This window comes from Lithobates pipiens, unplaced genomic scaffold (genome assembly GCF_037356315.1).
Source record: "Lithobates pipiens isolate NorthernLeopardFrog02 unplaced genomic scaffold, aLitPip1_a1.2 Scaffold_10, whole genome shotgun sequence".
In the NCBI taxonomy this organism is placed as follows: domain Eukaryota; kingdom Metazoa; phylum Chordata; class Amphibia; order Anura; family Ranidae; genus Lithobates; species Lithobates pipiens.
The window spans coordinates 174,763,797-174,776,734 of NW_027507686.1; the positions used below are offsets into that span (position 1 = coordinate 174,763,797).

At 42.1% G+C, this 12,938-nt stretch overlaps 1 protein-coding gene across 1 annotated transcript in view; it reads left to right on the plus strand.

The window, feature by feature from the left end:
• Nucleotides 1-12,938, plus strand: part of LOC143925921 (mucin-2-like) — a 230,350-nt gene that overhangs the window by 197,412 nt on the left and 20,000 nt on the right. The window contains exons 46-52 of the mRNA XM_077450216.1: nucleotides 697-801; nucleotides 3,193-3,233; nucleotides 5,505-5,624; nucleotides 5,747-5,793; nucleotides 8,198-8,246; nucleotides 9,263-9,391; nucleotides 12,159-12,198. Of these exons, the coding sequence (XP_077306342.1) occupies nucleotides 697-801; nucleotides 3,193-3,233; nucleotides 5,505-5,624; nucleotides 5,747-5,793; nucleotides 8,198-8,246; nucleotides 9,263-9,391; nucleotides 12,159-12,198 (531 nt within the window). The remainder of the gene's footprint in view (nucleotides 1-696; nucleotides 802-3,192; nucleotides 3,234-5,504; nucleotides 5,625-5,746; nucleotides 5,794-8,197; nucleotides 8,247-9,262; nucleotides 9,392-12,158; nucleotides 12,199-12,938) is intronic.

The window sequence follows — 12,938 nt, forward strand, 5'->3', positions numbered from 1 at the left end:
TCACTAGGTATATGGATTGGTTTACAACCATTAAATGCAAATAATTTTTAGGTTTTAAATATGTTTAATATATGTATCATAAAAAATCTAACATACAACATGGTGATCACATGCTTTTGTTGATTAGGAGCCTCCCTATTTGAAAAAAAAGATTCCCTAACTTTTATCAGCCATTTAAAGCGCATTACAAAAAATACTTAAAAAACACATAAAAAAAACTCATTCTTTATGAACTCAAATGTACTTGGCCAAACTGACATGTCCTGATTTTCCATAAAATTTGACAAAGCTACATCGCACATCAATATTTGTTACCAAAAACATCAATACGTTAGGGTCCTGAACCTGGAAAATCTTTTAAATCAGGTCATTTTCATTAATAGTCTTCATTAAAGATTTTTTACAAACATTTCCAACAAAAGAATAACAACGCCCAAAAGGCTCATATCAAAAGACACATAAGCAGGGTTTCTTCAAAACATAGTAAAGAAAAGTAGGAAAAGTTTTACAAACCTGGAAATATGATTAATAATGAATGATCTATCAAGGGAAATGATCCTTGCTACTTCACATTAGTTCCCCTATGACTATGACTCCCAGTATTTGATGAAATTAGACCATAAATGTCCTCTAGTAATATTTACTGAGATCACAATTTATTTGACTGACCCTAACTATTGGATATTTGTGTTGCAGGGTGTGACCCCAGTAGATGCTCAAATAAATCTCCCAACTGTGAACTTGGATATGAAGCTATCGGCGGAATTCCAGAAGGACACTGTTGTCCCATATATAAATGCTGTAAGTTGAAATTGATATTTTATGTCATTTTTTTTGCTTGCAGGGGGTAAAATATTCACATATACATCTATGCCATCCATATAAAGGGCATCTTTCAATTACATTATTCATATTATTGCCACATCAATTTCTTTTTAAGCTCCAGACATTAAAATGTACTGTATACATTTTTTTGACATTTTACAGTAGTCCCCAGAAAACGAGGTGGTAATACATTTTACCAGAGACCTCTGTTCCATTGACAACGTCTGAGTGAGGATTTTATTTTACTTTGGAGATGCTTTAGTAACATATTTCATGTGACATCCTGAATATGGTTATAACATGTAACATATTACTAGGAGGGAACTTATCCTTTATGAAAAAAAGGTACATTTATAAAGCACAACAATGTGCTTTACAAATCTGCTCTCAATTCCAAATTGACCCTCTCATTTAAAGAAATTGTAAAGATAAATAAAAAAAATATAAAAAAATAACAAACATGTCTATACTTACTTTCTCTGTGTGATGGAATTGCACAGAGCGGACGCCGGCGCTCCTGGCCCATCCTCTCTGTCCAGTGCCGCCATGGGAATTGGCTTCTTGTGCGTGCTTGCTCCTGAGCCTCATTACTGCATCCATTGACACAGGCAGTGAGACTCTGCCCCTCCTCCCCGATCCCTCGTCACTGGCTTTGATTGACAGCAGTGGGAGTCAATGGCTCTCTGTGCCCCAGCAAAGCCAGCGAGACCCAGAAGTAAGGGGAGAGAAGAACTGCAGACACTCGAATGAGGGCTCAGGTAAGTAAAAGGGGGGTTGGGGGGGTGCTGATGCCTAAACATTTTTTAACTTATAAATACATTAAGGTAAAAAATATTTCGGTTTAGAATCACTTTAACCACTTGCTTATTGGGCACTTAAACCCCCCTCCTGCCCAGACCAATTTTCAGCTTTCAGCGCTGATGCACTTTGAATGACAATTGCGCGGTCATACAACACTGTACCCAAATTACATTTTTATCATTTTTCCCCCACAAATAGAGCTTTCTTTTGGTGGTATTTAATTACAGCTGGGAGTTTTATTTTTTGCTAAACAAACAAAAAAGATGCAAAATAAAATAAAAAATAAAAAATCATGTTTAATAGTTTGTTATAAAATGTTGCAAACAGGTCATTTTTCTCCTTCATTGAAATGCGCTGATGAGGTGGCACTGGTGGGCACTGATAGGCTGCACTGGTGGGCACTGATAGGCACAGTTAAGGTGGCACCGATAGGCACAGATAAGATGGCACCGATAGACACAGATAAGGCAGTACTGATGGGCACAGATAAGATGGCACTGATGGGTGGCACTGATGGGTGGCACGGATGGGTGGCACTAATGGGCACTGATAGGTACCACTGATAGATGGGACTGAAAGGCACTGATAGGTGGCACTGATAGGCATTGATGGGCACTGGTAGATGACACTGATGGGCACGGATATGTGGCACTGAGGTGCAGCACTGTTGTTGAGGCAGATTGTGGGCACTGATAGGTGGCACTGTGGGCACTGATAGGTGGCACTATGGGCACTAATGGGTGGCACTGATGGGTGGCACTTTTTCCTATACTTAGGTGGCACTGGCAGGGGGCAGGTGGGCACTGATGAGCTGGCCCTAGCTCGCCGTGATCGGGGCTTCAGTCCCTCTCACGGCTGCCGGTGAGCCGATTACTGGCTCTGTTGTGATCACATGATCAGCTGTCATTGGCTGACAGCTGATCATGTGGTAAGGGGTCGTGATAGATCCCTTGCTCCGATCTGTGGTCAGGCGAGTCTCATAGACTCGCTGATCACAGAGCATGCCACACGCGCCCCTCAGGGGGCGATCAGGCCACTCGTGCATGGGACGATGTCAATAGACGTAGTCCCAGCAATGCAGGTCCGCGCTGTAGCCGTCATTCGGCTATAGCACGGATCTCTAGCGATTAAGGGACTGCTGAAACAGAAAATATATTAAAATGTATGTAAAGGCATTTCTTTTTAAGTTATAGAATGATTGGGGAAGGTATAAATCCCTTTCTCAAAATTTTATTGCTGTTTCTGTCCCTGCTGGTAGATTATTACCTCTGTTTTTCATGGTGATCTCTGTCATTGTGACACACAGTCAGAGGAAATCCAAAAATTTGGAGTTGTCGTCAAAGCAACAGATGAGGGAAAACAAGTGAGGACACCAGTTTCTGTAACAAAGTTCCATTCCCTTTGGGAGAGGTTTCCTCTTATTTCCTTTAGCGTCTCCAGGACAGGAAGTGAAGAGAAATCTCCTCAGTTTTGATGGGGATTTTAACCCTTCCTTATCTAAAGCTAAGAAGAAAAAAAAACAGCATGTTGTGACTGTATAATAATAACTGATGTGCTCTCTTGCAGCCCGGAAGAAAGTCTGTGTACATGGAAGTGCAGAATACATGGTAAGCTTTTTAAAAATATTAAACAACCTGGTGATAAAGGCTAAGTTCGCCTTCAGTACATGTTATATTTTACACCAATGTTTAGGGTGTAACATATAACATGTTCCAGCTTGTGCCCCGCTCACCCACCTCACCCCTTACACTGTTACAGTGGATGGGGAAATCTCTCCCTACACCTGCTGCGTATTTTTAAAATGGTTTGGCTGCACGGGGCTCTACTCGTACAGCCAAATTATTAATTCACAGGGATCTACGAATGAAGGAACTACAAGTGCCGTCTTCACTGCCGCAGACAGCTTGTAGTTCTCAATGAACTGTGAGGGCACTGATGAACATTCCTAGTTCGTCTGAACTTTCTCCAGCTTTCTAACAGAAAACCCATAAAGAAGTATGGGCAAGAAACCTGGAGAAGGTGTCTGCAGGAGCTATGCAGGTTCCTGTAGGAAAAAATAATACATGAACATTTTTCATTTTTGTACTACAATTATATGTACATTTATTATTTTTACCTAAAGGGTAAACTTAGCCTTTAACTAATTTGTATGCTGCTGGACACCTGTGCTTACTTTAATATTCAATTATGTGTATAGGTATTGGTGTAATGTTATATGTGAACAAATGCTAAGTAAAATACTGCCACACAAAGCATTTAAAACAACTACTGGTACACATTTACTATCTGCATATAGCTTGCTCATGCATTACTTCAAAGGGATTCAGCTTTCAAAGGTAATCAGTTTTCAATTAAGCCTCCTTATTTACCTAGATAACCAATGCTCCTGTTCCATACTGTATGTATGGAGCAGCATTGTCACCCTGAGACATGATTACAGAAGACCTCTTCCTCTGCATAACAGAAGAAGATGGAAATCATTCAGCAGAGACAAAGAGCACAGGAACTTATCAGCTCAAAATAATTTTGTTAGAATGTTTGCACTTAAATACCTAAATCATGAGTGCTCAACTTCCAGCTGTTGCAGAACTACAAGTCCCATGATGCATTGCATGGTAGAAGTGGTATGTTTTGCTTATTGTAGGGCTTTGAGTTGAAGGATAGCAAAAACGATTGCTGCGGTGAATGTCAACATGTCATTGGTACAAGTTTCATGAGGCATTGCAAGGCTAACAGCTACAAGCATGACTCCCAAGGACAAAGACTTGTAGTTTTGCAAGATTTGGAGAGCCCCAGGTTGAACACCCATGACCTAATTTAAAATGCAAATTTTGAATGGTTCCTAACTGGCCAAACAGCAGCTGCATCCAACCTGACGCAGCTGCTCTTTGAGTTTTCTAACAGCTGCTGGGGCCTGCTGTCAGAACACAATATCTGCAGTGGGAGATGCATCGTTCTACACTGAATAGCATGGATGGAGGAATCACTTAGATTTGTTTCACCTAGCCCACAGGCTGAACAAGAAAATTGTATATGTAAATAGCATATAATTGAAATTCATTGTTACAGACTACATAAGTTTAGCACAACTTAACGTGTTACTAAACCCAGTAACATGAAAAAAATTAATCTGCATTCCCCACAGTGCTCACAGCTTATAAATCTTCTTTTTACAATAAAATACTGACACTATATACCTTTTTGGATTATCTGTATACCATGATTACATGATAAGCTGCACAGTTTCTCCAATGCTGAGAATTCAGGAAGGAGGAGATTTCCACTGTAGCCTGTATACACGCCCACATGTGTGATGTCAATATCATGTGACCTGGCTAGCTCTGAGAGCAAGTAAATGTTCTCTCCAGCATAAAAGACATAACTGAGCATGTGCAGGTTGACTACTCTGCCTGTGTTAGCTGACCTTCCCCAGATAGACAATGCAGGGAGGGAAGTATCCATGCATACAGGATAAAACAGGCTTTTTTACACAATGCAGAGGATTAACCCCTTAAGTTCCATAATGAGTATAACAAGCATGCTATGCTGCATATACAGGCAGATTTTTACTATTGCGGGTTTAGTAACACTTTAATCAATATTGTAGCATAATGAATTGGCATTCGTTTTAGAATCTAGTAAGTCACTAATAGGGGGGGGGGGGGGAGGGGGGGGGTAAATTAATTACCAGGAGGAAAAGCTTGAAGTGGGTACCACCATTTTGGTAATATCCACCAATAGCCTGTATAACAAGGAGAAGGTAAGGCAGAGTTTGGAGTTTTACACATTCTAAAAAGAGTTTCACTTCACTGCATACAATTATACTTTACATTACCTATATACTGTACTTGTATTGATATGGTATTCTCTCTCTACAGCCCGGCGCTGCAGTGCTCTCTGACAAGTGCCAGACCTGCGTGTGCGCAGACAATGCCACTACAGCTCCAGGAGTTGAGATACGATGCACACATGTGCCTTGCAGTAAATCATGCCCACTGGTAAGTAGAGTATATTAACCTTTATACAATATAACATTCCCTGGATTGTCTTGTGTGAGTTATGCTTTTTATAAACACGTCTGTATGAAATATTAACAAATCATATGTTTTGCTTATTTTAGGGCTTTGAGTTGAAGGAGAGCAAAACCGATTGCTGCGGTGAATGTCAACAAACTTGTAGGGGTCAGCCCCTAGGATTACTGAACTATATTGCACTGTGTTCCATCTATAATATATACAGCCTGCTATTTCCAGTTTAGCCACAAGATGTCACTGTTGCTGCCGACCCTTCAGAGGAGAGGAAACAGGAAGTGGCAGTGAGAGAGAACTGTGAGGAGTGTGTGGGCAGCTGAGGAATTCCTGTGCGGAGCTGAGGAAAAGTCAAGTCTGCCCTGAGGAGAGGGAGACTTTGTGTGGATAAAGAGTCGCAGTATCCAGCTAAAGATCGGGCACCTCGGGCAGAGAGAGAGAGCTGTGGTGATTTTGGGCCGCATCTGTGTTCATCCATCCGTCCCAGACGGGCAAGCTGCAGCACTAGGAACTGGACTTCACCTGCCTCATGAAGGAGGCCAAGACAAGGGACCCTCCAGCTGTCTAACAAACTGTGAGTGAGCACCGGTGCTGGATTGTGATAGGGAATAGTACAGTCCCTACTGAGATAGTACGTTGTAGAAACGTGTCCCGATAAGCGGGAATCAGGCAGGACATATTAGAAGAGGGTAGCCTGTATCACTGTGCATGTGTTGGCGGGAAAGCCATTTTGTGTACCACATTCCAGTTAGCCTTACTGTAAACTACTGTGAATTGTTAATACTGTTATCCTCCTCCTCCGGCCATTATATCTTACTGTTTAATAAAGCCGGTTTTTGTTTCAGCCTCCTTGTCTGCTGTCCCATACTTGAAACCTGCATTGCGGTCTCCTATACCTCTGACCGCTACAAGGATGCTCTGGTGCAGGAACCATCGAGGCAGTCTGATAAGGTTGTTGTTGCCCCAGATATGCAACCTCAGGGGGGTAGCTCAAATCCATCCGTCTCTCTATTTGCGTCAACTTCTCATGCATGAGACCCAGGGAGCTTTGTAGGTCCTGCACCACTCTAACCAGGACCTCTTCATTCTTCGCAACCCCGAGGGAGGCGGTCTGGGTCCGTATCACTCCAGAGGCATAAATTTCTTCTTTACTTCGCTCCACGGCCTCAGCCAATATTTGCCGAAAATTCAGTGTAGGGTCCACTCTGACTCGTTCCCGTAGGGCTTGTCTCAGGTGAGAGCTGTAGAGTCCCAGGATCAATTGTTCCCTCAGTATCCGGTCTGCGGATCCCATGGCGGTTATCCCGTCTGCCTCTTTTTTCTGTATCTCAGCCAGTACTTCCTGTAGAGCCGTTGCATATTGTGAGACCCCTTCATTTTCCTGCTGTACCCGGTAGAAGAACTTTGCCCGGAGGTGGCCCGCACTAGCTGTTTCACCGTATATTTCTTCTAGAAAGCGCACAATCTCTTTCAAGGTACTGCGCGTAGCTTCCGGTTGTAAGCAAACAGTTTTCCGCGCTTCACCCTCCAGGGCAGCCAAAGCAATTTCCACCTGTAGCTCTGGGCTGACATTGTAAATTCTAGCAACGCTCTGTAATCTCGTCACCCAGTCTGACAGTGACATGTTCTGGCCATCAAATTTTGGCAACAAGTTAAAAAGCATGCCCATAGGGAGGGTCCTTGTAGGGGTTCCACCATTACCTAAGGCATTCACATCAACATCAGGTACGTTGCCTTCAGCCGCCTCCATCTCTGTAACCGTATCCTGTTCGTGACGCCACTTGTAGCGGTCAGAGGTATAGGAGACCGCAATGCAGGTTTCAAGTATGGGACAGCAGACAAGGAGGCTGAAACAAAAACCGGCTTTATTAAACAGTAAGATATAATGGCCGGAGGAGGAGGATAACAGTATTAACAATTCACAGTAGTTTACAGTAAGGCTAACTGGAATGTGGTACACAAAATGGCTTTCCCGCCAACACATGCACAGTGATACAGGCTACCCTCTTCTAATATGTCCTGCCTGATTCCCGCTTATCGGGACACGTTTCTACAACGTACTATCTCAGTAGGGACTGTACTATTCCCTATCACAATCCAGCACCGGTGCTCACTCACAGTTTGTTAGACAGCTGGAGGGTCCCTTGTCTTGGCCTCCTTCATGAGGCAGGTGAAGTCCAGTTCCTAGTGCTGCAGCTTGCCCGTCTGGGACGGATGGATGAACACAGATGCGGCCCAAAATCACCACAGCTCTCTCTCTCTGCCCGAGGTGCCCGATCTTTAGCTGGATACTGCGACTCTTTATCCACACAAAGTCTCCCTCTCCTCAGGGCAGACTTGACTTTTCCTCAGCTCCGCACAGGAATTCCTCAGCTGCCCACACACTCCTCACAGTTCTCTCTCACTGCCACTTCCTGTTTCCTCTCCTCTGAAGGGTCGGCAGCAACAGTGACATCTTGTGGCTAAACTGGAAATAGCAGGCTGTATATATTATAGATGGAACACAGTGCAATATAGTTCAGTAATCCTAGGGGCTGACCCCTACAAACTCATTGCGTTATCAATGACGCTAATAATTTGATTCTGCTGAAGGTATATAAATCTTAATATTGTCTAATTTTATCTCCCGATACATACATAGAACCGCTCCACTAAATCTTTCTTGTTTAGCTGGCAAAGTCCATTTCAAAATTATTTATTCTAAGAACATCTTAACTTTTTACAATAGTTTCATCTATGACTTGCACAATACTTGTGAGGTCAATAGAGAATGCCAGTGTATTTCTTATATTACGTCACATTAAACATACTTGTTTTTTTTTTTTTTTTTTGTTTTTTTTAATAGAACGGTAGAATGACAAAAAAATATTTTAATAGAAAAGTGCCAGCGTGCTGGATAAGAAGTGCTGAAATTGTTTTTCTACAGTAGTGCTTATCACCGTCAGTAATCTTAGCAAATCGCTTAGAAAATTCAATTAGATGAATGCAAAAAAATCCCCCCAAAAAACATTGCTTAAATGCTTAGAGTGAATTTATACATAAATTTCTTAAAACAAGTGACTACATACTGTATATCAACAAATGTCCATAATAAATGACAAAAATCACAGAAAAGTGCAAGCATGCTGAATAAGAATTGCTGAAATCGTTTTTCTACTGTAGTGCTTATCACTGCCAACAATCCACTCCATGTGAGTTGTGCCCCAGTCCAAATAGGTCCAAATTCACCAGATAATGATGATCCCCTTTAGCTTATGGCAAAAAAGGTCTGTGGAGGCTTTTCCACAGCTCTAATGCGCGTGGCTACTTGTCTCCTCTTTATGCTGCTCATCTCACACAGAACCCTGGTAACAACACTCATGCACGGAAAGGGTCAAAACAAAAAGGATTTCATAACGCAGAATGTCTTTATTTTTATCTTTTTTAAACACTTTAAAACCACTCACACTGACCCAGGGATCAAATAAATATTTATTTTCTATGATCACAATCTCCATCTAGTGGTCATAATGTGGTATTTTCCTAGTTCACTACACTTATACTGTTATTCAAGAGTTTCCTGGAATATTTGATGATAGTATTGCTAAACCATAATCCCTGTTTTTCAGCATAAGGAATCATTGCGTGCAAAAGATGACAACTGTACAATCTACAGCTGCAATCGAATCAAAACAAGTTTCATCTCCTCCACCTCACGTATTACTTGTGCAAACTTCAAAGAAGAAGAATGTGAACCTGTAAGTAATGTGAAAATTCTTGCTAGCGCTGAACAATGACTTATTTTAATGAACAGACAGGGCAGAATATACAGTGAAGCCTTATGCCCTGTACACACGGTTGGACATTCCGAGGACAAAATCCGTCAGATTTTTTCTGATGGATTTTGGCCCAAACTTGTCTTGCATACACACGGTCGCACAAAGTTGTTGGAAAATCTGATCGTTCAGAACAAGGTGATGTAGAACGCGTACGACGGGACTATAAAGAGGCCAGTAGCCAATAGCTTTCGTCTCGTAATTTATTTGAGCATGCGTGGCACTTTGTGCGTCGGAATTGTCTACACACGATCGGAATTTAAACAATCGGATTTGGTTGTCGGATAATTTTAGATCTAGATCTCAAACTTTGTGTGTTGGAAATTCCGACGGAAAAAGTCAGATGGAGCCCACGCACGATCGAAATTTTCCGATCGCACATTTTCTGTCGGAAAGTCCGACCATGTGTACAGAGCATTACTCCACCGCAGCCTCTTTCTCCTCTCCATCAATCCACTGCAATCTCTTCCTTCTTTATTGGGAGAGAGCTTACTTATGTAAAAATGTAAACAGTAGTACTGCTTAACTGTGATTGGCCATCACAGTGATCAGAAGGCACAGTGCCACTCTGATTGGCCCTGTGCCTTTCACTTATGATCTCTGCTGTCTAATGATGGCAGATTATAGGAAAGAGTAAAGAAAGGACTTTTTTTAAACCTCCAGTGAAAAAAAGCTCCCCCTAATGGCTGTTTTAGGGCATAAGCCCTTATACAGATGGTTACCATACTAACATCAACAAAGTAGCAAGCAACATTAGAGGGAAAACATACCATACCCCCATGCCATATTCCCAAACCATGGGAGTCCTCACTTGGCTTGAGTCCAATAAATAGCAAGCCTATTTTATGTGATGGTTGCATTCAACAACCCATCACCCAACTAAAACCTTATAATTGAGTTAAATTCATTTTTGCACAATCAAGAACCTTATCCTGCTGTGACATTAACCCTTTTCCCAACTTTCCAACTCACTATTATATCAGGCTGTAAGCCTGATGGGAGGCAGGAAGGTGGGACAATTTCTCATGGATACGTGCTGCCTTTTGGCCCCTCGTCATCCTACAATTACTTTACTTCCTCCCTTTATCCGTCCCTACTCAGGGCTGTCTTGCCTGTTTTAGTCCACCTCACCATTACTGTCTGGTTTTACATTACCTACTAGTGGATTGCACCTAAGGCCTTGTACACACAAGCTTCACCTTGTATAAGGTCAGTGTGTACAGCAAGAATTTTTTGCAAAGCTGGTTCTAAAGCTCAAACATTTTTTAGCTTAATACATTCCTTGCATGAAGGTAAACAATGTGTAGGCATTAGTATCCTCCCTCACCCACCTCTCTTTTAGACCCCTTTCACACTGGGGCGCTACAGCACAAAAACTAGCGCCTGCAAAGCGCCCTGAAAAAGCCGCTGCTGTGTCTCCGAGGGCTTTCACACTGGAGTGTTGCGCTGGCAGGACGGTAAAATAAGATATGCTAGCAACATCTTTGAAGCGGTGAAGGAGCAGTGTATACACCGCTCATTCACCGCTCCTGCCCATTAAAATCAATGGGGCAGCGCTTTGCAGTGGTTTAAACTCTTTCTCAGCTGCTAGTGGGGGGTAAAATCTCCCCATTAGCGGCTGAATAGCGCAGCGAAATTGGCAGTAAAGCGCCGCTAGAAAAAGCAGCGTTTTACCGCCGACATCGCCCCTGCCCCATTGTGAAAGGGGTCTTACTTACCTGAGCCCTCATTCGATCCAGCACTGTGCATGTCTGCAGATCTTCACTCCCCTCACTTCCGGGTTTTGCTGGCTTTGCTGGGCATTGGTTCCCAGTGCTGTCAATCAAAGCCAGTGATGGGGGGAGGGGGGCAGGGCTGAGTTCTGCTGTCTGTACCAGTGGACGCAGCAGCGGGGCTCGGGCAGCGCTTACCATGGGAGCACTGGACAGAGAAGAGGAGCCAGGAGCATTGGCGGGGGACCCGAGAAGAGGAGGTTCATGCCCGCCCTTTGCAATTCCATTACACGAAGCAGGTAAGTATAGACATATTTGTTCTATTTATTTTATGTTTTATTTTTACCTTTACAAACACTTTAATCTTCATGCAGGCTTACATTTCAATTAGTGCTGAAACTTTTTGAAGATGTGCCAGCAGCATGACAGCCAGCACTCCTATTAGGATGTTAGTTTAATACAGGCATACCCCACTTTTACGTACACAATGGGGTTTATTTACTGAAACTAGAATGAAAAATCAGGCTCACTTCTGCATAGAAACCAATGAGCTTCCAGGTTTTATTACCAAAGCTTAATTGAACAAGCTGGGGTTAGAAGCTCATTGGTTTCTATGCAGAAGTGAGCCTGATTTTGCACTTTCTAGCTTTAGTAAATAAACCTCATTGTGTAATTAAAAGTGGGGTATGCCTGTATCCCCAAACTAGGGATGAAAAGCTTCAATAAAGCTGCTAAACTTAAAGATTTTCTTAAAGCTTTGCAAGTACTTATAAAGGCTTGCGGCACACCTTTCTGTTATTCATGGTGACGCCTGTGTATTCATGACCTAATGACTTTTTTTCTGAGCCTTGCTGCAACTTCAGAGAATCTATAAGAATGTTGCAAAAGTACAACCCGTCGAGATGACAATGGGGGTTATATTGTTTATATTATTGAAATGCCCTTTTAAATACATTGTATGTTATTCATTTTTATAGGACACAATTGAACTTTTACCTGATGGCTGCTGTAAGATATGTAAGTACCTATTCAATTAAAGTTCTAAATAAATAGAAATAGCTGTTTTTAAAGTACAACAGTGGATAAACAGCGCCCTCTTCTGCCTGAAGAAGTGTATGACCTGAACATATGTAGTACCATTGCTGTAAATGTCCTTAGTTATTTAAACAATACATTTAAACAGTCAATTTCGACAAAATAAACAAAGTATAACTGAAGGCAAAACTTTCTTCTTTTATTTTTGGCTAGAGTAGAGATAGAACACCTGTCAATTTGTATTGCTGTCTGTGCCACCCTTTAAGGAGATTTAACCTCTTTAATTGTGCTGTTTACTATTATCATTGAAAGTTAAAGTACATTTTGGGTTGTCCCCAGAAAAGGGATAGATGGGGAATGTTCCAATGGGGACACTAGTTCTAGTGACCTGGAGGTCTCCAAGGAATTTCCTTAATATGTAGGGAATTCCTCTCATGTCCTGTTTGGCTTTGAGACAGGAAGTGAAGGGAATTCTCTGCAATGGGACAGAGATGGTGAAAAAAATCTGACAGGGGTTATAACCTTCCCCTACTCTATCCAAAATGATAAAAAAAAATGACCTATAGTTCTACTTTAAGTATCCATGCATGTTTACTCAGTTGTTGGGTACACTACCCTACACACCTGTCAGGCTTTATTGCTGTCTGTGTCCCTATTAGGGAGAACCATCCATTTGTCCTGCTTACCATTATCACCAGGAGAGAAGGTGAAAGAAAATCACG